A 24,400-nucleotide genomic window follows, 5' to 3' on the forward strand; every position below is an offset into this window, starting at 1 on the left:
ACATCACATAGCTGGTGGATGTTCGAGACCTTGCACTCCTCCACCTTTCAGTTTGAAGATTACCCAAAGATGCTCAATTGGGGTTAGGTCTGGAGACATACTTGACCAGTCCAGCACCTTTACCCTCAGTTTCTTTAGAAAGGCAGAGGTCATCTTGGAAGTGCGTTTGGGGTTGTTACAATGTTGAAATACTGCCCTGTGACCAAGTTTCTGAAGGGAGAGGATTATGCTCTGCTTCAGTAAGTTACATTGCATGTTGGCAATTATGGTTCCCCAGTGGACTTTAGCTCCCCAGTGCTCCAAACCATGACACCCCCCCCCCCACACACACACACACACACACCATGCTTGACCAAAGACACATTTGTCTTTATGCTCCTCACCTGTTTATCTTGGACTCATCAGACCACAGGCCATGATTCTCGTAATCCATGTCTTTAGTCTGCTTGTACTCAGCAAACTGTTTGTGGGCTTTCTTGTGCATCATCTTTAGAAGTGGCTTCCTTCTGGGATGACAGCCTTACAGACTAATTAAATGCAGTGTGTGGTGTATGGTCTGAGCAGTGACAGACAGACCCCTAGCACTTCAACCCATTCAGCAATGCTGCCAGCACTCATACTGTACATCAATTTACAAAATACAAATTTTGAACACGTGCACTCAACTTCTTTGGTCGACCATGGCGAGGCCTGTTCTGAGTGGAACCACTGTATGGTTTTGACCACCATGCTGTAGGTCAGTTTCAGGACTTTGGCAATCTTCCTGTAGCCTAGGTCATCTCTATGTAGAATAACATCATCCTCACAGAGTTCCCTACCACGAGGTACCATATTAAACCTCCAGTGATCAGCATGAGAGAAAGTGAAAGTGATAACACCAAATTTAAAACGCCTGCTCACACCCTGTTTTGGCAACGCGTGCGGGAGGCAGAAAGGCATAGAGTGCACTGTCTGATGTTGACACTGCATACGTTCCGAACAGTGCAGTCCGGGAAAGCATGTTGCACGCATTTTTTAACAAAATGCGTGGCTGACCCATTCAGGATAGTGAATGGGATCAGCCACGCAACACATGCAAACGCAGATGGCGTGCGTTTGTATGCGTCGTGATCGCACAGCCTTCCGCGTTTAAATGGGAACGTGGCCTAAGACATTGTAACACTAAAGATATGATATAATTTTTAAAAATGTGAGAAGTGTACTCACTTTTGTGAGATACTGTATAAATAGTTGTTTTTATATGTAATCTCTTGTTTCTTTTTCATTTTTGATTCAAAATTGTATATTCTAAATGAATTGGTTTGCGTTCCACGGTTTTTACCCCTTAAGGTTCCTGGCATTTTTTACACTTTAGCTGTGCCACTTTGATACAGGAGTAACTTTTCAATTACTTATGCCATCTTAGTGATGTATACATGGCCGGATTTACCATAAGGCACTGTAGGCACGTGCCTACAGGCGCCTGATGATGGAAAGGTGGCTTGTTCCCCTCCCTGAGCGCCTCCCTCCCTCTTTCCCTATGCAGATTCCCTAGCAGAGCGTAAAAGTGAGGTTACACGCCCAGCTCTTGGAATTCCACTGATGAGATCTCCCTTCAGTCTGAGACACTAGTAGCTAGCACTTAATACTGAGGGTACTTCAGGCTACCTAATGCTAAGGGATACCTGTAGCTACAAGCAAGGGAAGTAAGGGAGAAGTGACCACTGGGACAGCCAGCACACTCGTGGTGCAGCTCGGCCAGAGTTTGTAGGTTCATAGAGGGAAAAATCTAAATTGCCAGGCCATCTGTGCCTATATTCTCCTGTGATGTAAATCCAGGCCTGGATATATATCTTGTTGTTTTTTTCAGTACAATCTAGGCTTTCTTTGGGTAATATTTTTATCTCAAAACTATTTTATTTTGTAGTCATTTCATGGGGTAAAATTAGGCGTAAATGCAGAAAATACCAATTTTTTCACCCTTCTTAATTTTCACATGAAACGTCGCACAAGTTATAAAACATAGAAAAATTAATTATTTGTCTCTTCCCGGTTGAAATGATTCCTCATTTGCTATATTTTACTACTAGCTGAACATGTCTGGGACCGTTATCCCCGGCCTGTGCATCTGTGGTGATCAGATGCGTTCGCTAGGGCAACAGTTCGGGGAGCCATAGAGTTGTACAGATGCATTGCTAGGCAACAGCAAAGCGATACATTTGTAGAGCCCTAGTGATTGCATCTGATCGCTACAGGCAGCAGTCATTAAAAGTTTATAAACAGGTATAGGTATTGCAGGGATTAATAATGGGTTAATAGGCTAGGCTGGGGTTAAAAACTAACTAGGGATTAAAAAAAATAACCCTTTTTATTTTATTTGGACCATGTCAATTAAAAAAAAAATGTTTAAGTTTTGAAACCTTTTTTCCCTAACTTTATTGAATGGTTGTTGCTATTAGCTAGCAACAATCATTTACAGGACTGTGCACATGTTAAAGCGTGCACGGTCATGAGCTGTAGCAGGTGGCAGATTTTAATTAAAAAGCACTAACAACTAATATCAAACTTATTTTGAGTCATTTCTTGCTTGCAGTGGGCTTACAACGTATTTTATTGATAAGGATTGTAAACTCCTGAGAGAAAAATCAGGAGAAAAATGTATGGGATAGGGGCCATATTGGTTAAATACGGTAAGTAAAAAAAAAAGATTTGTCAATTGAGTATATGTAGTATACAAAACTTAGATAAATAATTCGTCATCATCAGAACCTGCAGTTGGTTTACAGGAACAACATGTGAAATGTGTGAACCAATTTGTTTTTTTTTTTTTTAAAAGGAAAGAAAACAAATCTATTCCTTCCTGTCAATCAAATAAATGCCTACGGCATTCTATAATGTAAAATTGGAAATCTAGAAAACCCTCTATATTTCTTTCTTTTAGGAAAACTTTAAATTACTTTTTCAAACTATCAACTGTAATTTTTATGGAAGACTTATTCACATTTTTACAAGCCTCACAGTGAGAAACTTTCAGAAAATTCAACTTAAACCTCTTTTTTTTCCACCTCAAGGGACACCCTCATGTCTTTTATGGTATGGCTCCCTGCACAATGCAAATCCGTTTTGCGATTCCGATTCCTATTTGCAATTCTGATTTTCCCTGAATGCAATCAACAGAAAAATGGAGGAAAAACCGCAGCATGCAGAAACGATTAAAAAACGGAATCGGATGTAAAAACCGATTCAAAATCGGAATCGCTTGCAGTGTGCAAGGAGCCTTATAGTGTACCAGAAGTGCCATGTCTGTTGATGAACGTTACCTTCAGGGAGAGATCTGTCCACTTGTCAGGTTACTTGATCTACTGCAGATGGAGTTGAGAGCTGCCTGTGGTGGCCATTCTTTCTGCTTGGCTTCTGAACATTTTGAGGGCCACACTGAATCAGACATCCTGTTGATACACCTACCAGTCCTATTAGCCACTTGACGACTACCACAAAATAGAGTGTCACCTTCTGCCAGGCCCGGTCCACCCATGATGCCAAGTAAGGCGACTTCCTCAGGCAGCAGAAGTCTGGGGGCAGCACCAGGCAGAAACAGTAAGTGAAGAGAGTGCCTGGCCAACCTATACTGGGGGCAACTGTACCTGGCTAACCTATACTGAGGGCAACTGTACCTAGCTACCAATATTAGGGGCACCTATCACTGGCTACCTACCTATACTGAGGGTGTTTTATGGGGGGCTCACTGCAGCTATAAAGTGTTGGTGCGAATTGTCGGGTGCTGTGCAATCATTCCAATTTAAGGGGGGGAGGGGAGCATCTTCACAAGTTTGCCTCAGGCAGCAAAAAGTCTAGAACCGGCCCTGCCTTCTGCTTGTTGCTTTCAGATGGAAGCTGGATTCTGGAATAAATAGGAGCCTCTTTACCATAAGAAACAGTTAGTGAATCCTGTACAGTGAGATTGCTAGAAGATTAAGGTCCGCCATCATGTACAGTTCATTTTTAAGACAGTTCTGCCATCCTATACAGTAAGATAGTCAGTGTGGAGACAGGGTTCTACCATTTTATTATGGTTTGGGTGCTGTCTGGATGTGAAGTGTTGCATGATAAAGAGACTATTGTTTATTCATTTCTGCAAATGGACTAATAATCCGTTTAATTTCTTTAAATCTTACAACCCCACTGGTGCCCAACTTGCTTTCTGAAATTCCTTTAAGGGTCATGATCAAGTACTTTTTTGGACAGGAAAGCCAATAATTCATCACTGCTCACAGCAAGTTGCACCATAGTCACAATCTGCTGTTAGCTGGATTTGTATGTAACCTGTGCTGGCATAGCCAGGCTGTAAGTAGAACGTTAAAATGTGTTATCACAGGCTATACTGAGTGAGACATTTGTGTGTTGTAAGTTCAGTTAATAATAAGGAGATATCAGTGGTTCATTAACAATGGTGACAGTAGGAACTAGCTCCACCCATGAAAAATCTAAAAATAGCCATATTCTTGGTTGCAGTTGAGCTGTTATCAGGAATTTCTTATTTTGTCATGGCACACCATTATAAATTATGTGCTTATAGGTTTTAAGTCATTTATTCCTGAATCTATACATAAAGTATATGCAAACCTTGACAATGCAGCCAAATGGTGAGCCTGCACAAAACTGGTTGTAGGCTTTTTCAGATGCTATATTGTTTAATATATGTACTGGGTAAATTCATCTAAGCGGTGTCATAAAACAAGTCTCTGGTACTTAAAGAGGAACTTCAGCCTAAACAAACATACTGTCATTAAATTACATTAGTTATGGTAATTAAAATAGATAGGTTATATAATCTCTTACCCACCCTGTATTAAAAGAACAGGCAAATGTTTGATTTCATCTTTTTCATTGAAAGGAGGTGACAGGGAGTATGTGTGCTGATCACCCCTCCCAGTTGCTAGGCAACGTGAAGAACAACATAGAAAATCCCATCATGCTTTGCACAGCATCAGGGAAAAAAAGCCCGGGCAGTTTTCTTTGATGGGTGTAGCTTAGCTAAAAATGCAGCTAATAATGATCCTTTGGTAAGAAAAACAAAGTTCTGATGCTGTGAAACTGTTAAAGAAACACCAAGCCTCTTCAGTTCTGCTGAGTAGATTTTTAGTCCAGAGGTTCACTTTAAGATGTTCAAAGGTCATACATGAACAAGAACCTCCTATTGCTGAATAGGTTCTATGTTGAATTTCATGGTGTGTTTAACATTTCTCAGCCTGTAACTAAATAACTTACAGGAAATGAATGAATGCAAGGGGGATGGGGGGGGGGGGGTTAAAAATGCACACTTATAAATACAACTATTTTCATAATAATTATTTATTGTTAAAACTTTAAATTATACATTGGGGAAGCCATGATTGGCCTCTTTTTAGTGTATATGCAAGTTACATGTAATGGTGTCTGTCGTTCAGACCCCCTGGTGTGCGGATACTCAGGGTCATTATCCAAAAGGCTTAACATTAGTTTGCAAGAAGTGTCTCCTCTTCTCACTGAGCATGTGAGATGAGAAGGAGATACTTATCACAAGCTACTATTACGTGACGCCTTTTGGATAATGACCCTGGGTACCCGCACGCCAGGGGTCTGAACGTCAGGTGGGATTTGAATCTCATGTGCTGATATCCTTTTATTATATGTGTAGTTCTGTATTTTGAAATATGCATATATTTGTATTTGATTTTAAATGCATTATCTACTAGGTATATACATTTGAGCAATAGTCCTTTAAATGTTTCAGGAGCTCACCTAGACGGTACACCTGGGGCTCGATTCACAGAAGGGTGCTAACTCAGTTAGCACGCCTAAAAGCTTTGGGCATGCTAACTAGGGTGCTAAGCAGTTAGCACGCCTAAAGCTTTTACTGATCACGCGCAAAGTTGTGCTTGAGAGTGCAAGCCCCACCAGTGGGATAAAATACATACCCAGCATTCAAATAAAATGCACCTCTCTACCATTGGAGGATGTTGGTTTCCATAATAGCTTACAGGCAACTTATTAAGTACTTGTCCCTCCCACCGGCGAAGAAGTCATCCCCCATGGGAGGGGCCCTAACACTAACTAATCCTAAATTATGCATATGCATAGCCTGGGTGCGCTACCAAGTAAAAATTCAAAATTGCGCATAGGTGGATCAGCGCATCACCAGGTTGCCTCCGAATGGCCACCAATCATGTGACCATCGGATCTTAAATGGAAAAGAAAGTAATAGAATAAATAGAGCTGCTATCATCATCAGTAAAAGAGTGTCAATAACACATACCAGTAGTTTAGCCACTAAGTCACTTTGGCGCAGGGTGAGAGCATTAGATACTATTCCCCCAACTCAGCGGGAGAAGTGATTCGGAGTCCAGCTATCGGCGCCAACCATATTACACCGCTGTGTGGCCATAGACATAATAACATTATGTCTATGGCAGCTCCCAGGTCAGGCACAGCGTGGGAAAGAGCATGCGTCGAAATGACCTGCCTCAGTCATTCACTACTTGTGCACAATCCAATGAACTCACTCAGACTGCAAGATAAACAGTGCTTCTTAACCACTTAAAGAGAACCAGAGATGAAGCACCCTCTTGTATTTTACCTTATAAATCAGTGGGAACATGACAGTAAACACCTAATCTGCCCTTTGTTTCATTGTTCTCTGTGTAATCTGACTGTTATCACGTCTGATAAGAATCCTCGACTGAGAAGTCAGGCTGCTCCGTCTAGCTTTGCTACAGAAAGATTATAGCTAAGTATGTATTCTGTGGCATTATTTCAAGCCCAAGCCTGCCCCCTTGTGGCTTTGCTATAATGACTCAGCTATAATCATTCCCAGCAAAGCCAGATTTAATTGCTCAGTCTGGGATTCTTGTGACTGCTGTTAAAAGACACTTTTAGCAGTGAGGAGGAAACAGAGAGCATGGTAAGTGTTTTCTCTAATGTTCTTACTGATATATATGGTAAAATACACAAGGGTGCTTCCTCTCTGGTTCCCTTTAAGGACCACGAGCTTAAACCCTCCTAGTGGCCAAGCCATTTTTAAAAAAACAGGCCACTGCAGCTTTAAACAGTATCCCCGCTGACCAATAGAGGGAAAAAGTACTCACCATAGAAACGTCAGCAGCATAGTAAAAAAAAGGGGTGTGTGTGCATAATGACTGAATTAAGAAAACTTTATTAGAAAAAAACTGGATCTAAATCGACCTAAATGTAATGATCCACAAGGAATCTAACTATACTATTACAATAAATGAACATTCTATAGAGCAGAAAAATATCATAAGTTATATACATATGTACACTACATGAACATGATAAACTACCAATCTAACTGCAGATCATAGTCCCTATTCAGGCCTGTGTTGACTGTGTCCAATTCCCTAATCCACCTAGATTCTATTCTGGATAATTTAGAGTGGTGATCCCCCCCTCTATCATCTAATCTGACACTATCAATGACACAGACCTTAAGTTGATTCACATTGTGACCAAATTTAGTAAAATTTTCAGAGACCGCCTGGTCCATATCCCTCTTGCGTATTGCTGATTTATGCGATGCAATGCGGTCCTTCAACCTGTGTGTTGTCTGACCGACATAGCATTTGCCACAGGGGCATTTGAGTAAATAGATGACCCATTTAGAGTCACAAGTATACCTGTCATGTAGATTATAACGTTTACCACTTGTAGGGTGACAAAAATAGTCTCCCTTAATCAAACTGTTACAAATGCAACAGTTAAGGCATTGAAAGGTGCCACATTGTCTAGGTCTAGTGCTCTTGGTCTTAACGTCAGAATGGACCAGGCGGCTACGTAAGGATGATGCTCTCTTATAACAAAACATTGGTGGTTGACGAAATTCCTTAATATGAGGGAGAGAATCCCCCAGAATATTCCAATGACGTCTTACACACCTCACAACTTGTCTGCTGATAGTGCTGTAGGTGGAAACAAAAGAGACCCTATCACCTCTACTTTTAGTGTAATGTCTATTTCTAGTCCCCCTACTCCTAACTAACTGTTCCTTAAGAAGATGGGCAGGGTACCCCCTCCCTCTAAAACGACTGACCATTTCAGAGATTCTCAAATCCTGTCTGCTCTCATCCTTAACAATTTGATCAATGTGTTGAAACTGACCGCCTGGAATATTGTGGATCATATGCTGTGGATGGAAACTATTATAATGAAGAATGGCATTCCTATCAGACTCTTTACGAAAAAGATCAGTCACTAATCTACCACCTTCTTTCATAACTAGAGTGTCCAAGTATGAAATCTGTGAAGGGTCACTATTGATGGTAAGTCTAATCTCAGTACATCTGCAGTGAAGGGAGTCAACAAGGGTCGAGTGTGGCCCCGCCCATAAACAAAAAACATCATCTATATAGCAAAACCAACATTTCTCATGTTTCTGAAAAAAAATAGATGTATAAACAAAAGCCTCTTCAAATAATCCCATATAGAGGTTGGCATAAACAGGGGCCACACTCGACCCCATAGCCGTACCCCTATACTGCACATAAAAGTGTCCGTCAACAAAGGAAATAATTTTCCCTAAGAATGATGTTTAACAGAGCCAACAGAAAGGCTCTCTGTGGGTCGTCAAAGTCAGAGGATGTAAAGAGGTAATGTTCGACTGCCTCCACACCTCCATCATGCGGGATGGAGGCGTAGAGGCTCTCCACGTCAAGAGTCACCAGTAGCCACTGACCTCCCACCTCCCCCAGGTTACTTAAAGTGGATCCGAGATGAACTTTTACTCATTGCTTAATTGTGTTCCTTTCCTATTGTTTATAGGGCATTCCTCAAGCCAAATACTTTTTTGTTTTTGTTTTAATGCTCTAATTCCCTATAAACTAAATAAGCCACTCCCACGGGTTTACAGAGAGCCAAGGCACTTTCAGACAGTAGCAAGGGCTCATGGGAGCTCAGTCTGGGCAGGAGGAGGGGGAGGTATTACTAGCCAGAGATTTCAGAGGCAGAGGGGAGGAGGGAGGAGGAGGGGGGGATTAGTTTTCTTTGCTCAAGATGCAGATAAGCCTGCCTCTGTGTAATGTTTACAAACAACATGGCTGCTGTCGTATCACAGGAAGAAATATTATTATTCTATTAAAGCTGTTTGCAGCTAGATTTGCTGTGTAAACTATCTAAACTTTAGGTAAGATATACAGACAAGTTACTTGTTATATTTAGTTTTTCATCTCGGATCCGCTTTAACTTAGTCAGAAATGCCCCTGTGTCCTTAATAAAAGATGGTAATCCAAAAACAAAAGGTTGTAAAATCCGATCCGAACCGAGCTAAAGGAGAAAAAACAGAATTAGTTGCAGCAACAATCGGTCTCCAAGGAGGAGAACAAAGATTCTTATGTATTTTAGGAAGGGTGTACAGGAGGGGGGTGGAAGGATGACGACTGACAAGAAATCTGAAAAGATCATCACCAATGAGGCCCTTGTCTAAAGCATCCTTTACAACTGCCTCAATCTTTCCCATAAGCACCATAATAGGATTACCATCCAACCTCCTGTACACCGATCCATTAGACAGTTGTTTGTTGATTTCACCCACATAATATTCCTTCTCAAGTACAACCACCCCCCCCCCCCCCCCCCCTTATCTGCTGGTCGTATAATTATGCTAGAATTTTGTTCTAGTGACCTCAGTGCACTCCTTTCAACACTATTCAAATTATGATTAACCATTATTCGGCCTGTTCTAGCAGCCTTCTCCACTTTCCTTAAATCCCCCTTAACTCGTTTCACAAACAAATCAATAGCGGGATGACTATTCGGGGTGAATGCACTTTTATTTCTAGGGCCAAAGTCCCCAAGGGTCAAACTGCAGAAAAGTTAAAGGTAGTATCTGGGCGTGGGGTACCAAAAAAGTCATTATGCACACACCCCTTTTTTTTTTACTATGCTGCTGGCGTTTCTATGGTGAGTACTTTTTCCCTCTATTGGTCAGCGGGGATACTGTTTTTTTCTCATGGGCGGCTTCTGGTTATGACGTCTGCCCTTTAGCTTTTTTAATGGTTAGCAGGCCCAGTTCTACTGGCCGGGGGTTCTATTTACTTCCTCTTAGTGGTTACCTTGTAGAGGGGCGGGCCCTGTTGGATGATCTATTGGTCGGCGCATTTGTTTACTTTTTGTAGCTCCACCCCATGACTCTTACGAGCGGGTGCGCACGACCATTTACTTCCCCCTCAGCGGTGACGCTGTAGAGGGGCGGGCCCTATCAGACGATCTATTGTGTGGGCAGATGGATGAATTGTTCTGCCCACATAAGCACCTATGGCAGGGGTCTCAAACTCGCGGCCCGCGGGCCATTTGCGGCCCTCGATACAATATTTTGTGGCCCTTCGCCGGCAAAAGCTTCCTTATAGTTCGCTTCAGTGCTCCGAAGCAATCCGCCGCATCCCCGCCGCTAAACGAGGACTGCAGAGCCCCCAAATCGCCCGGGGGGCAATCCGCCGGCATTTCCTGGAAGGGGCAGAGCTTTCAGCTTCAGCTCTGCCCCTCCTGACGTCAATCGCCGCACGGATCGCCGCCTCTCCCCGCCCCTCTCTGAAGGAAGAGTGAGAGGGGCGGGCAGAGGCCGCGATGCGCCGCGATTGTGAAATTCCTTATGCGGCCCAGCCTCATCCTGACTTTGCCTCCTGCGGCCCCCCAGGTAAATTGAGTTTGAGACCCCTGACCTATGGGATGCTCCAGCTATTGGTCGGCGGGCTCCTAGGATACATGGGACTGGTTGGTAAATCCTTTATCCTATTGGTCGGCTTTTTCCTTTTCTCATGCTGGATTCGCCATATGCAAATTCCTTTATTTTCATTGGTGTATTTTCGGGTGGTGTGTGCATTTACGAGATTTATGGTTAATACCAAACATTTTATGGATCTTGATCACCCCATTTGGAATAACACAGGGGCTTACTTTTAATACATTCAGATCGGTACAATATGTAGGTATGTAGGTATTTATGCAGTGTTTATGCTATGTCACGTTTTGAACGTTGTGACTAATCAGAATCATTTACCTGGATGGGGGCATGTGCTTAATATTTAAATGAGCAGTTCCCCATCAGGTCCTCTCATTTGTATACTGATTCTGATTGGATGTTTACCTGTATATACAGGATCTTCTCAGAAAATTAGCATATTGTGATAAAGTTCATTATTTTTTGTAATGTACTGATAAACATTAGACTTTTATATATTTTAGATTCAAATACGCACAACTGAAGTAGGTCAAGCATTTTATTGTTTTAATATTGATGATTTTGGCATACAGCTCATGAAAACCCAAATTTCCTATCTCAAAAAATTAGCATATTTCATCCGACCAATAAAAGAAAAGTGTTTTTAAAACAAAAAAAATGTAAACCTTCAAATAATTATGCTCAGTTATGCACTCAATATTTGATCGAGAATCCTTTTGCGGAAATGACTGCTTCAATGCGGCGTGGCATGGAGGCAATCAGCCTGTGGCACTGCTCAGGTGTTATGGAGGCCCAGGATGCTTCGATAGCGGCCTTAAAGAGACTCTGTAACATGAAAAAGATCCCCTGGGGGGTACTCACCTCGGGTGGGGGAAGCCTCCGGATCCTAATGAGGCTTCCCACGCCGTCCTCTGTCCCACGGGGGTCTCGCTGCAGCCCTCTGAACAGCCGGCGACAGGCCCGACTGTAATTTCAATATTTACCTTTGCTGGCTCCAGCGGGGGCGCTGTGGCTGCTTTCCTCTCCGAACTACACGGAAATACCCGATCTCAGTCGGGTCCGCTCTACTGCGCAGGCGCCGGAAACTTGCGCCTGTGCAGTAGAGCAGAACCGATGGCGATCGGGTATTTCCGTGTAGTTCGGAGCCGACAGCCGCCAGAGCGCCTGCGCAGGAGCCAGGAAGGTAAATATTACGTCACGGCTGCACGGAGGGCTGCAGCGAGACCCCCGTGGGACAGAGGACGGTGTGGGAAGCCTCATTAGGATCCGGAGGCTTCCCCCACCCGAGGTGAGTACCCCCCAAGGGATTTTTTGAGGTTACAGATCCTCTTTAAGCTCATCCAGAGTGTTGGGTCTTGCGTCTCTCAACTTTCTCTTCACAATATCCCACAGATTTTCTATGGGGTTCAGGTCAGGAGAGTTGGCAGGCCAATTGAGCACAGTAATACCATGGTCAGTAAACCATTTACCAGTGGTTTTGGCACTGTGAGCAGGTGCCAGGTCGTGTTGAAAAATGAAATCTTCATCTTCACAAAGCTTTTGTGCCCTTTTTTAAATGTGCCATTGAAAGAGGGCATACACCTGCAAGAGGACATACACCTGAAAGAGGGCATACACCTGAAACATAACTGGTTTGTCTCTAACGCTATTTTATGTATGTAATGAGTCCGTGAACTGGCCAAGGGTACCTGGCCAAGTAGCTTTTGTTGAAAATGCTTAGTCATTGAAAGAAAACTGAGCGATCTTGAAAGTGAAAAGTGGCACCTAAAGGATTAAAAAAAAAAAGACTTTGATGTCTAGGTGCTGGATTGTGAATATTGTATTACTATTATTATTATTATTATGTATTATTAAAATACATTTAACCATAGGAAGCTGTGAGAAAGACTGACAAATTAAGTTGTCAAATCTTTTCTTTTTACTGACTAACTTACATTTATTTTTAAGCCTACAGTATTTCTATTACAAAATGTAGTTCCTCTCCAACAATAAGCTTTTCTTAATTTATTCTTTGGGCATTTTTTTCCCTCACATAATCTCATTTTGTGACAGTTATGAGGACATCATCTTTGCATGGGACACATATGAGGAAAGCATTTGTTTTATTCAATGCTCTTTGTGTAGCCCCATCTTGGTCAACAGTTTATCGGAAACCCTCTGTACTGAATATTTTGTGGGAAATGTTTTGAACAACATGCTTTAGTGCTCAAGTGGCAATTCTAGAAATATATAATACAAACAAAACAAACAAATAAAACACAGAACATTTATATTGCGCTTTTCTCCTGGCAGACTCAAAGCGCCAGAGCTGCAGCCACTAGGGCGCGCTCTATAGGCAGTAGCAGTGTTAGGGAAACTTGCCTGAGGTCTCCTACTGAATAGGTGTTGGCTTACTGAACAGGCAGAGCCGAGATTCGAACCCAGGTCTCCTGTGTCAGAGGCAGAGCCCTTAACCATTACACTATCCAGCCACCTATGGTGGCAACTGTACAACTGTATAACACTAGGGGCTTGATTCACAAAGCTGTGCAAACTGTTTAGCACGTGAAATGCCGTTCGCAGACTTTTGTGCGCGCAAAGTTCCGCGATCGTGGACGTTTGCGCGCGCAATTTGCCACAAATTGCGCACGCAAAAGTCCACGATCACGCGAATCGCGGCACTTTGCGCACGCAAAAGTCCGGGAACGGCACTTCACATGCTAACTGTTTAGCACACCCTAACCCTAGCTAACTGTTTGGCTCACAGAAATCAATAGGGCTGATCAGTGGCATAGCTAAGGAGCTGTGGGCCCTGATGCAAGTTTTACATTGGGGCCCTCCAAGCATACGGCACATCAAAACCTGCCAATGGCAACTACAGTGTCAGAGGTGCAAGAAGGGAATGGGGAGCAGTTTGTTAATGATCACTACTATTCAGAGTATCTATAGAATTGATTATTATGAGTATAGGAGCAGCAGAATTGTCTCTATGCCACAGAGAACTGTCTGTGTGGTATGGGGAGCAGCAGAATTGTCTGTGTGGCACGGGGAGCAGCAGAATTGTCTCTGTGCCATGTGGAGCAGCAGAATTGTCTGTGTGGCACGGGGAGCAGCAGAATTGTCTCTGTGCCATGGGGAGCAGCAGAATTGTCTCTGTGTCATTGGGAACAGCAGAATTGTCTCTGTGCCATGGGGAGCAGCAGAATTGTCTCTGTGGCATTGGGAGCAGCAGAATTGTCTCTGTGCCATGTGGAGCAGCAGAATTGTCTGTGTGCCATGGGGAGCAGCAGAATTGTCTCTGTGGCATGGGGAGCAGCAGAATTGTCTCTGTGGACTGGGGAGCAGCAGAATTGTCTCTATGGTATGGGGAGCAGCAGAATTGTCTCTGTGCCATGTGGAGCAGCAGAATTGTCTCTGTGGCATGGGGAGCAGCAGAATTGTCTCTGTGGCATGGGTAGCAGCAGAACTGTCTCTGTGCCATGGGGAGCAGCAGAATTGTCTCTGTGGCATGGGTAGCAGCAGAACTGTCTCTGTGCCATGGGGAGCAGCAGAATTGTCTCTATGGTATGGGGAGCAGTAGAATTGTCTCTGTGGTATGGGGAGCAGCAGAATTGTCTCTGTACCATGGGGAACAGCAGTATTGTCTCTGTGGCATGGGGAGCAGCAGAATTGTCTCTGTGGCATGGGTAGCAGCAGAACTGTCTCTGTGGCATGGGGAGCAGCAGAATTGTCTCTGTGGCATGGGTAGCAGCAGAACTGTCTCTGTGCCATGGGGAGCAGCAGAATTGTCTCTGTGGCATGGGTAGCAGCAGAACTGTCTCTGTGCCATGGGGAGCAGCAGAATTGTCTCTATGGTATGGGGAGCAGCAGAACTGTCTCTGTGCCATGTGGAGCAGCAGAATTGTCTCTGTGGCATGGGGAGCAGCAGAATTGTCTCTGTGGCATGGGTAGCAGCAGAACTGTCTCTGTGCCATGGGGAGCAGCAGAATTGTCTCTATGGTATGGGGAGCAGTAGAATTGTCTCTGTGGCATGGGGAGCAGCAGAATTGTCTCTGTACCATGGGGAGCAGCAGAATTGTCTCTGTGGCATGGGGAGCAGCAGAATTGTCTCTGTGGCATGGGTAGCAGCAGAACTGTCTCTGTGCCATGGGGAGCAGCAGAATTGTCTCTGTGGCATGGGTAGCAGCAGAACTGTCTCTGTGCCATGGGGAGCAGCAGAATCGTCTCTGTTGCATGGGTAGCAGCAGAATCGTCTCTGTGGCATGGGTAGCAGCAGAATTGTCTCTGTGCCATGGGGAGCAGCAGAATTGTCTCTATGGTATGGGGAGCAGTAGAATTGTCTCTGTGGTATGGGGAGCAGCAGAATTGTCTCTGTACCATGGGGAGCAGCAGAATTGTCTCTGTGGCATGGGGAGCAGCAGAATTGTCTCTGTGGCATGGGTAGCAGCAGAACTGTCTCTGTGCCATGGGGAGCAGCAGAATCGTCTCTGTGGCATGGGTAGCAGCAGAATTGTCTCTAAGGCATGGGTAGCAGCAGAATTGTCTCTATGGTATGGGGAGCAGTAGAACTGTCTCTGTGCCATGGGGAGCAGCAGAATTGTCTCTATGGTATGGGGAGCAGTAGAATTGTCTCTGTGGTATGGGGAGCAGCAGAATTGTCTCTGTGGCATGGGTAGCAGCAGAACTGTCTCTGTGCCATGGGGAGCAGCAGAATTGTCTCTATGGTATGGGGAGCAGTAGAACTGTCTCTGTGCCATGGGGAGCAGCAGAATTGTCTCTATGGTATGGGGAGCAGCAGAATTGTCTCTGTACCATGGGGAGCAGCATAATTGTCTCTGTGGCATTGGGAGCAGCAGAATTGTCTCTGTGGCATGGGTAGCAGCAGAATTGTCTCTGTGGTATGGGGAGCAGCAGAATTGTCTCTGTGGCATGGGTAGCAGCAGAATTGTCTCTGTGCCATGGGGAGCAGCAGAATTGTCTCTGTGGAATGGGTAGCAGCAGAACTGTCTCTGTGCCATGGGGAGCAGCAGAATTGTCTCTATGGTATGGGGAGCAGTAGAACTGTCTCTGTGCCATGGGGAGCAGCAGAATTGTCTCTATGGTATGGGGAGCAGCAGAATTGTCTCTGTACCATGGGGAGCAGCAGAATTGTCTCTGTGGCATTGGGAGCAGCAGAATTGTCTCTGTGGCATGGGGAGCTGCTCACAGTCAGTTTAAACCTGGGTGGGACTTGATTGGTCTACTTTCAAGCTGCATTTATTTCCATCAAAATTTACATACATTTGCATAAACTCTGAAGTATTTGCATATCATTTAGCATCCCTAGTGATCACAGGTTCAGAAGCCAGGTTAAGGTGCCCAGAACTCAACTGTCATTGGGTAGCCGAGTCTCAGGTGTGCACAAATGCATTGGGCGCCATCGTAGTTAGATCTATGCGCCAAACTTAAGCATGCATGGCCCCCGGGGTGTTTAAAGCACTGTGCATTTTTTTACAGATGATACACATCTATTATCAGCTTTTTCTTTTCAGACTTCTGTAGCTTACATTGATGTAGCTTTATATGTTTCTAGATGCACCAAGTGAAGAAATACCTTACTACACAAAGCCGATGTACTGCAATTCTCGTGCCTTCCCGCTGCCTGATGCACCCTTTGTAACAGAATTCACACCGCAGCAGAAAGCCCTGAAACAAAAGGAGACTGGATCTTGGACTCAGCTCACAAAGGAGGAAAAACTTGCATGTATGTAATTTTCATTAACTTCATTTTATTAATTTGCCACTGGAGCCGCTGGCTTAGGTGAACCCACTGAGTCCTGCTGCCGTTGCTTTACATTATTCAGGGGGGAGCTGAGGAGGAAACAGGGGGGACCGGAGGACACAATACAGGGAGTCCCCGCCATAGCAGCGGGTTGGCAATTCATATTGGTGAGCAATTATAAGTCAGATACTCCCAGTTTTTTGCATATAAGACGCAATAACTTTTTCTCCCATTTTGGGGGAGAAAAAGTGCGTCTTATGTGCCAAAATGTTTTTTTGTACCAATGTCAAATCCATTTTGACCAAGCAAACCAGAAACTGAGGTTGTTAAATTCAGACAGCACTTCAGTGTAAACATAATATGTATTGCCGGCGGACCCCTAGTTACAAACAGGTTACGTTCCAGGAGATTGTTTGTAAATCTGTATTATAATTAACTAGCTGATGGCCCGGGTATGTATTTGGCTGGTGTTGGCTCTGCCCACTTTTCCTAACCCTAACACACAATTACTCAATTACTCAATGACCTAGTTTATGAGCTTTGAGGTCTTTGGCATCAATTTGCAATGAAATGAAACAAATCTGATTGGCTGTGGCTCCACCCCCTTTTCTGAATCTGAACCCCAGTCATCCAATGACCAACTGTACCAGGTTTGAGGCTTGTGCCATTAATAGTGCAAGAATGGCAGCAATTAAATATTCCCCTTGAAAATCAATAGGTGAATTTTGATTGGATTTTGTAGGATCCACCCACTTAATCCCAGTCACCCAGTGACCAACTGTGCAAAGTTTGAGAACCCTACCACAAATATCATAGACAAATGAGCAAAACAGATCAAAACACAGTTGAATAGCCCATAGGCAGCTATGGAGAGCAGCAGCCACTTGGTGTGCTGGGTAAGCTACTGTGGTCAAGTGTATAAATGCACAGTTATTTTTGTAAAGAGAGCTCTATTGTTATCTTAACCCAACTGGCACACCTCACATTCCCCGTACTATTATATCCTAGTCTGTCATCTCTGGACATACACTTACGGGTGATAACTACTTTAGCGATTTGTATGCACCCATTGCCGAAAATATTTTTAAACAGCTGTACAAGCAGTAATATTTTATTGAATTATAGATGCAGCAGTTGAGTATTGTACTGTGTCCATAAATTAAAATAGGACGTTTTGAATGAAGATGATAACTTCAAAGGATTGAAAGAGTAAGCTTTTGGTAACTCTAGTAATAACATCCTCTTCGCTTTTAGGTTTAATGAAGGTCTGGTCTCTCTTCCATTGTTAATTGCTGTTTTTCTCACCATTTTTATAGCAACACACTACTTACTGCAGTACAATACTGTTCAAATAATGCCCACTAGGGGTTGGTGCCACCGTCTGTTCCAATTTGATTTTATACAGACAGTGAGAGTTGTAAATAATCAGAAAAAGTTGCGACACCTGTATAAATTAATTGCAAAAACTTTCAAGGCCTGATCAACCTACACTGATTCAGAACAGTAACAAAGGCCTCGATTCATAAAGCATTCCCGCATTCGGAAATGCAAAAAAACGCTCACTTTACCGACCACACACCAAAATATGCATTCATAAAGGCTTTTTCCGCATGAAAAGCCGACATTTGCGAGCAGAGTGATCAATCACCGCCTTGCGCGGTGATTATCACAGCAACAGTAACAAATGTCAATTCATAAAGATTAGAGGTAGCGGTATGCGGACGGGTATTACCGCTACCTCTGATGTGGCGAGAAGCGTGCGGAATCCGTTGCAGTGAATGGGACAGACCTCCCAAGCAGCTGCAGAGAGAACACCGCACGGAGGGATTCCGCCTGCTTCCCCTGTTTCCGCACGTCTCCCGACAGCCTAACGCCTGCCTACAGCGGAGTATCTCCGCACATATATCACAAGTAGCTAAATTTTTATGAATTACCACCCTGAAGGCGGAAATACCGACAGCGGTGTTTCCCCGCTCGACTTTCCCCGCTCGCAGGCAGTTTTATGAATCGAGGCCAAAGTTGTTAAAGGAAACCTGAAATGAGAGCGATTTGGAGGCTACCATTTTTACTTCCTCTTAAACAATACCATTTGCCTGGCAGTCCTGCTGATTCTCTGCCTCTAATACTTTTAGCCATAGACTCTGAACAAGCATATGCAGATCAGATGTTTCTAATGCTGGGTACACACGTTATGTTTTTTCGTGCGATTCTCCGACCCGATCGATTTTGCGGCACAATTCCGCACTCGATCCTGTGCTCGATTCTCTTGTCTTCATTCGTTTTTCTTATGTTTTTCTATTCACTGCTATGAGAAATCGAGCGCGGAAACAATCGGGAGCAATATCGGACATGACAGGTTTTATCTATCTGATATCTATCTATCGCACAAAAAAAGTTACGTGTGTACCCAGCATTACTGAAGTCTGACTTACTTCATGCTTGTTTCAGTTGTGTGACCCAGACACTACTGATGCATGAGAGATCAGAAGCAAGCCAGGTAACTGGTATTGTTTAAAAGGAAATAAATATGGCAGCCTCCATATCCCTATCACTTCAGGTGTCCTTTAACTCATTTCTTGTTCCCTGCAAAAGACCATTTTTATAATTTTGAAATGTTTATTTTCCAGTTATGGTAATTTTATTTATTTTTAACTTCTACCATCTTGTACCTTTGTACCATTTTAACCAGTCCATCGGAGATGAGCTGCTTGAATTTCAATAAAAAAATGGAAAAATTGGGTAGTAAAACTTTTGACCGGTATTGTATATCTACATCCTGGTGCAAAAATTAGTAGCAAAGAGGACATAGATACTGTATAATGTATGAGAGGCACAAGTAACTAAAACTCTACGAAAAAATAAAATATATAAATATGATCTCCTAGTTGACATAAGTCTGTTTAAAAATGGGCTCTAGGTCCGTCACCGCCACCACATGTCAGCGTGCATGCACGCGCGCGCCTGGCCGCTACGTGTGTGCCCACACGCCCGCCCGGCCCCCTGGCCCATCCTGCTCCTGTCCCAACAGCTGTTCGTGTGGCACATGTGCAGAGTAGCGCCAACGCACGGACACAGGGACAGGAGTGTACACATGGACATGGGGATTATAATCTAGGATATGAGTTATACCCATCACACACTACAAGGAAGGTACTGCTCCAATTTACAGATACAGACCACTCACAGGTTTGACCCAGCTGTTATTTACATCCAAGTAAAAATGGACTGGTGGCTACTGGAAAATGGCCATATTGGGCTCTGGCTGGCAATTAAGTAATAAGACAGCAGTAAATGACCTAGATGATGATTTAATTAACCTTTCCGGACCAATGCAGTTGAAATCCAAGTCCTGCATATGGCTGCGCAGATCTGACAGGACGTAGATTTCAACACTTGTCGCCACTGTCTCCTCGCCGCAGATCACTTGCCCAGCCGTCTATATGACGGCAGAGCTGTGTGAGCCGTTGTGGAGACTATTTCATTGGCTCCTGACATTGGCTTACAGTGATGACAGGGTCAGGAGCCAATGAAACAATGAAAACGGCTCCTGACCTGCTCGCACAGCTCTGCCGTCACAGGGACAGCAGAGAGAGGGACCTGCAGCGGGGACAGAACGGCATGACCGGCAAAGACGGCGGATGATTGCGTCGATTCGTCGGTAAGCACAGTTTTACCGTGCCAGCAGTCTCTGGTCCTTAAGGGGGCAGAGACTACTGGTACGGAAGTAGTTAAAATATATCAAAGGGATCTGTGCTGATCATACAGATGCTTGCTGTGCTGATAGGCCCACTTTAAGTAACAATGCATTATGGAGAAATACTGTATCGGGTTTATGATGTTCTCCTTTGTTGCAGTGTACCGCCTCAGCTTTGAACTGTCCTATGCAGAGATGAATAAAGGAACACCAAATGAGTGGAAAACAGTAGTGGGGGCAGCACTGTACTTCCTGGCTCTTAGTGGTTTATATCTTTTGTGGCTACGCCTTTATGGTGAGTGGTATGCTGAGGAGCTTTATTAGAGTAAATGAATGACTAACTGTCTATTCACGCTAAAGGTTGGCTTTATCTAGTAGGTACAAGACGCTTTTCATTGTATATTATGTTATACTAGTTGACTGTATTGTAACAACCTAGGCCAAGAGACACTAAAGGAGGTGGAGGTGAATGCAAGTCTAAAGCTGACCACTAACGGTCCAATTTCTAGCGAAAAATCGTTCGAGCGATCAGAAATTCTGATCGGATGAAAAATCGTTCACTACACCATCAACTTACCAATCATTGCTTCCTATCTATCACGACCACCAAGAAAATCCAAATTTTCGTTCGACGAAAATTCATTCGGGCGACATTTTTTTCACTCGTTCATAATTGATTTATTTACAACCAATCCGATCAGAATTTCTGATCGCTCAAACGATTTTTCGCTAGAAATTGGACCGTTAGTGGCCAGTTTAAGGAACAAGGGTACCGGTCACGCTGATATCTGTCTCTTACAGATTTATTTTAAAAAGGGTTAACAATGGTAGAGGACCAAGTAATAGAACATTAATAACACTTATAAAGGCACTCTCACAATCATGGTGAACAATTTTAGCTTTCAAACTTCCTCTTTTAGTTGAGTTTAACTGTAAAGCAAACATCAGGCGCAAATTATATTTTTTAAATGTGGCAGCTGTGATCAGGGGCGTAGCTGGAAATCACTGGACCCTCCCCCCCCCCCCCCCCTTGCTTTCTGCACAGGTAAACTGAGAACTAATGTTATTCTCAGTGGCGTAGCTAAGGAGCTATGGGCCCCGATGCAAGCTTTACATTGGGGCACCCCAAGCGCTCTATACATCACGATTGATACGGCACACCAAAGCCTGCCAAAGACAACCACAGTGTCAGAGGTGCAAGAAGGGGATGCAAAGCCGTTTGTTGATGATTACTACCATTCAATGCATCTATAGAAGTGATTGCAAGCACAGGACCAATAAAGAGCTAATACTGTGGTTGAGGGATGGCCCCTCGGGCCCCTCTGGCCCAAGGGCCCCAATGCGGTCGCAACCCAACCTCTGCACCTCTGCTACGCCACTGGTTATTCTATTGGCTTGTGCACACTTGAATGTGTTTTCCCCATGCAGATAAAAACAGATGACAGTGAAGCACTGCATGCATTTTCTCTATCAATTAAATTTGCTTTTGTGATAAAACATGCATGTTTTCACACATACAGACACATGGTGTGCAGAAAACGCATACAGAAAACCGACAGACTAGTGTGTTCCCGGCCTCAGCTTATTACGTTCACCCTGTCCACCTCAAATGGCAGCAGAACTAGCTCTGCAGACTCCTCCAGCATCACTGCAATACACAGCACTTGGGGAGGGGGTGGAGAGGCTGGGAGCAGAACTGGCTCTGCAGACTCCTCCAGCATCATTACAGTACAGAGCACTTGGGTAGGGGTAGAGAGGTTGGGGGCTGGGCGTACACAAGACCCTACTGCACACTGCATAGGGACTGTCTACAATTGTGCAGAGAGCAGAATTTTTTTTCTCTCCATGCCCTCAGTTGTCAGTCTCTCAGCACAGGGAGAAGAAGCTTCTCCCTTACAGCGCCCCCTGAAGCTTCTGGGGCTCCCTGCGGCTGTATCCCTTGCAGGGTCTATTGTTACGCCCCTGGCTGTGATCTGTATTATGAATAGAGCAATCTCTGCTGCCAGATTGCTGAGGTTTAGCCCAATCAAGTGCTGAGAGGTGAGCTGGAACAGACAGGGCCGGTTCTAGACTTTTTATTGCCTGAGGCAAACTTGTGAGTATGAATCCCCTCTCCCGATTTGGAATGATCACACAGCACCCGACTATTTACTCTGCTTTATTTAATGTTTTAATATGACATGCTGCAGTTCAAGACAATAGCACACTGGCTGGCTGTGAGTCTGTGACAAACTGCTCACCCTCAGCCACTCCATTCCTCCTCAATCACGACAACAGTGCCATCTTCTCCGTTCTGCTGTGCAAGTCAAATGACCGCCTAACACCAATTGGCGTCAAGTCCTGGGGTCGGCTACTTTAGGAGATTGCGCGCACGCATCTCCTGCTTGGTAGGCAGAGCTCCGCTCCTCCAGTCTCCCAGCGGCGATTGCCGATCAAAAACTGTTAGACTTAGTTCAGCGCTGCGATCTGCAGCAGCGCTGTACTGGGCACAGCCGTGTGACATGGCTGTCCCCCTGGGGCACAAGAAAGCGATCGGCTCTCATAGGCTGAAGCCTATGACAGCCGAACGCCATGATTAGCTGGCTGCAGGGAGGGAGGGAAAATAAATAAATAGCAATATTTATTAAAAAATGACAAATATTTACACAAAAAATAAACACAGGGGGAGCGTTCAGACCCCACCAACAGAGAGCTCTGTTTGTGGGGAAAAAAAGGGGTGGGGGTAATCACTTGTGTGCTGTGTTGTGCGGCCCTGCAGCTTGGCCTTAAAGTGAAAAATGGCCTGGTCTTTAGGGGGGGGGGGGGTTTAACACTGTGGTCCTTAAGTGGTTAACTATGCTTTGTATTTCAGATAACGTTTGAATTATTTTTTTTGCTTGGCAAGAAAATGGATGTTTATTTTATACAGATATTTAACCACTTCCCTACCACAGGTTGTTTCCCCTTCAAAGCCAGAGCAATTTTCACATCACGCTCTTCCCATTCATTCGCCAATAACTTTATCGCTACTTATCACACTGAAATGATCTATATCTTTTTTTTTGTACGGTACAAACTAGGTTTTCTTTGGGCAGTACTTTTTGCTACTAAATATTTTATTTTATATACATTTTACAGGGAAGAAAAAAAAATTGCCAAAATTCATAATTTCTCAGCTTTCAGCCATAGTAGTTTAAAAATAAAATGAGCTATTGTAGATCAAACAGACACATTTTATTTGCCCATTTGTCCCGGTTATTACAATGTGTAATTTGTGTCTCTAGTACAATATATAGCGATAATATTTTGTTTGGAAATAAAGGTGTATTTTTTCCGTTTAGTTTTTTTTTTTTATGTTATAACAATAATTATAAAACTTTATTTACAAAAGCAACAGTAATATACCCCAGTTTTAAGCTGCATACAGTTTGCATGCAAGCTGGAAAAAGCTCATTTCTCATTGACCAACTCTAGTGAAGATCATAAAAAAAGTAAACAAATTTTGGCTCTACAAAAAAACAGAAATTTGCAGGGGGGTTAACAAAATTCAAGAGCTACTGATTAATTAAGGTTCATACACACTCTAGATTAACTTGGCCAATTCAGGCGCTAAAGACCCCCTCTGCCAAAAATCTAATGTGTGCAGCAGGTCCCGACCTTCTCCTCCCTGAGCAGGGCTGGCCTTGTGTTTCACAGCACCCTGAGCGAAACCTGATTTTTGTGCCCCCCCTTCATCCTCTTCCCGGGTGTGCGCACACACACACACAGGCCCATATGCAATCCACCTTTTCTCCTGAGATATCTCCTAGGACCGTGGTTCCCAACCTTTTTGACATTGTGACACATCACGCCAAATGCTCAGATCTCCGTGACACGTCACATATGTATAATAGAAAAATACTATAATAACCACGAATGGATGGAAAGAGTCCATTATCCTGAATACACTTAAAGAGACTCCGTAACAAAACTTACATCCTGTTTTTTATCATCCTACAAGTTCCAAAAGCTATTCTAATGTGTTCTGGCTTACTGCAGCACGTTCTACTATCACCATCTCTGTAATAAATCAACTTATCTCTCTCTTGTCAGACTTGTCAGCCTGTGTCTGGAAGGCTGCCAAGTTCTTCAGTGTTGTGGTTCTGTGATGCATCTCCCCCCTCCTGGCCCCTCTATGCACACTGCCTGTGTATAATGATCTCTTGAGATACAAAAGGAAGGATGTATACAGCCTGCTTGTGTATGGATGTATTTTCTATGTGTGAACATACTGTACATC

General features: G+C 43.9%; 1 protein-coding gene across 1 annotated transcript in view; it reads left to right on the forward strand.

Moving 5' to 3' along the window:
• The window catches only part of LOC137518650 (cytochrome c oxidase subunit 4 isoform 1, mitochondrial-like), a 127,286-nt gene that overhangs the window by 53,648 nt on the left and 49,238 nt on the right, over nt 1-24,400 (forward strand). The window contains exons 3-4 of the mRNA XM_068236775.1: nt 16,260-16,430; nt 20,303-20,437. Of these exons, the coding sequence (XP_068092876.1) occupies nt 16,260-16,430; nt 20,303-20,437 (306 nt within the window). The remainder of the gene's footprint in view (nt 1-16,259; nt 16,431-20,302; nt 20,438-24,400) is intronic.

This window comes from Hyperolius riggenbachi, chromosome 5 (genome assembly GCF_040937935.1).
Source record: "Hyperolius riggenbachi isolate aHypRig1 chromosome 5, aHypRig1.pri, whole genome shotgun sequence".
Classification (NCBI taxonomy): Eukaryota; Metazoa; Chordata; class Amphibia; order Anura; family Hyperoliidae; genus Hyperolius; species Hyperolius riggenbachi.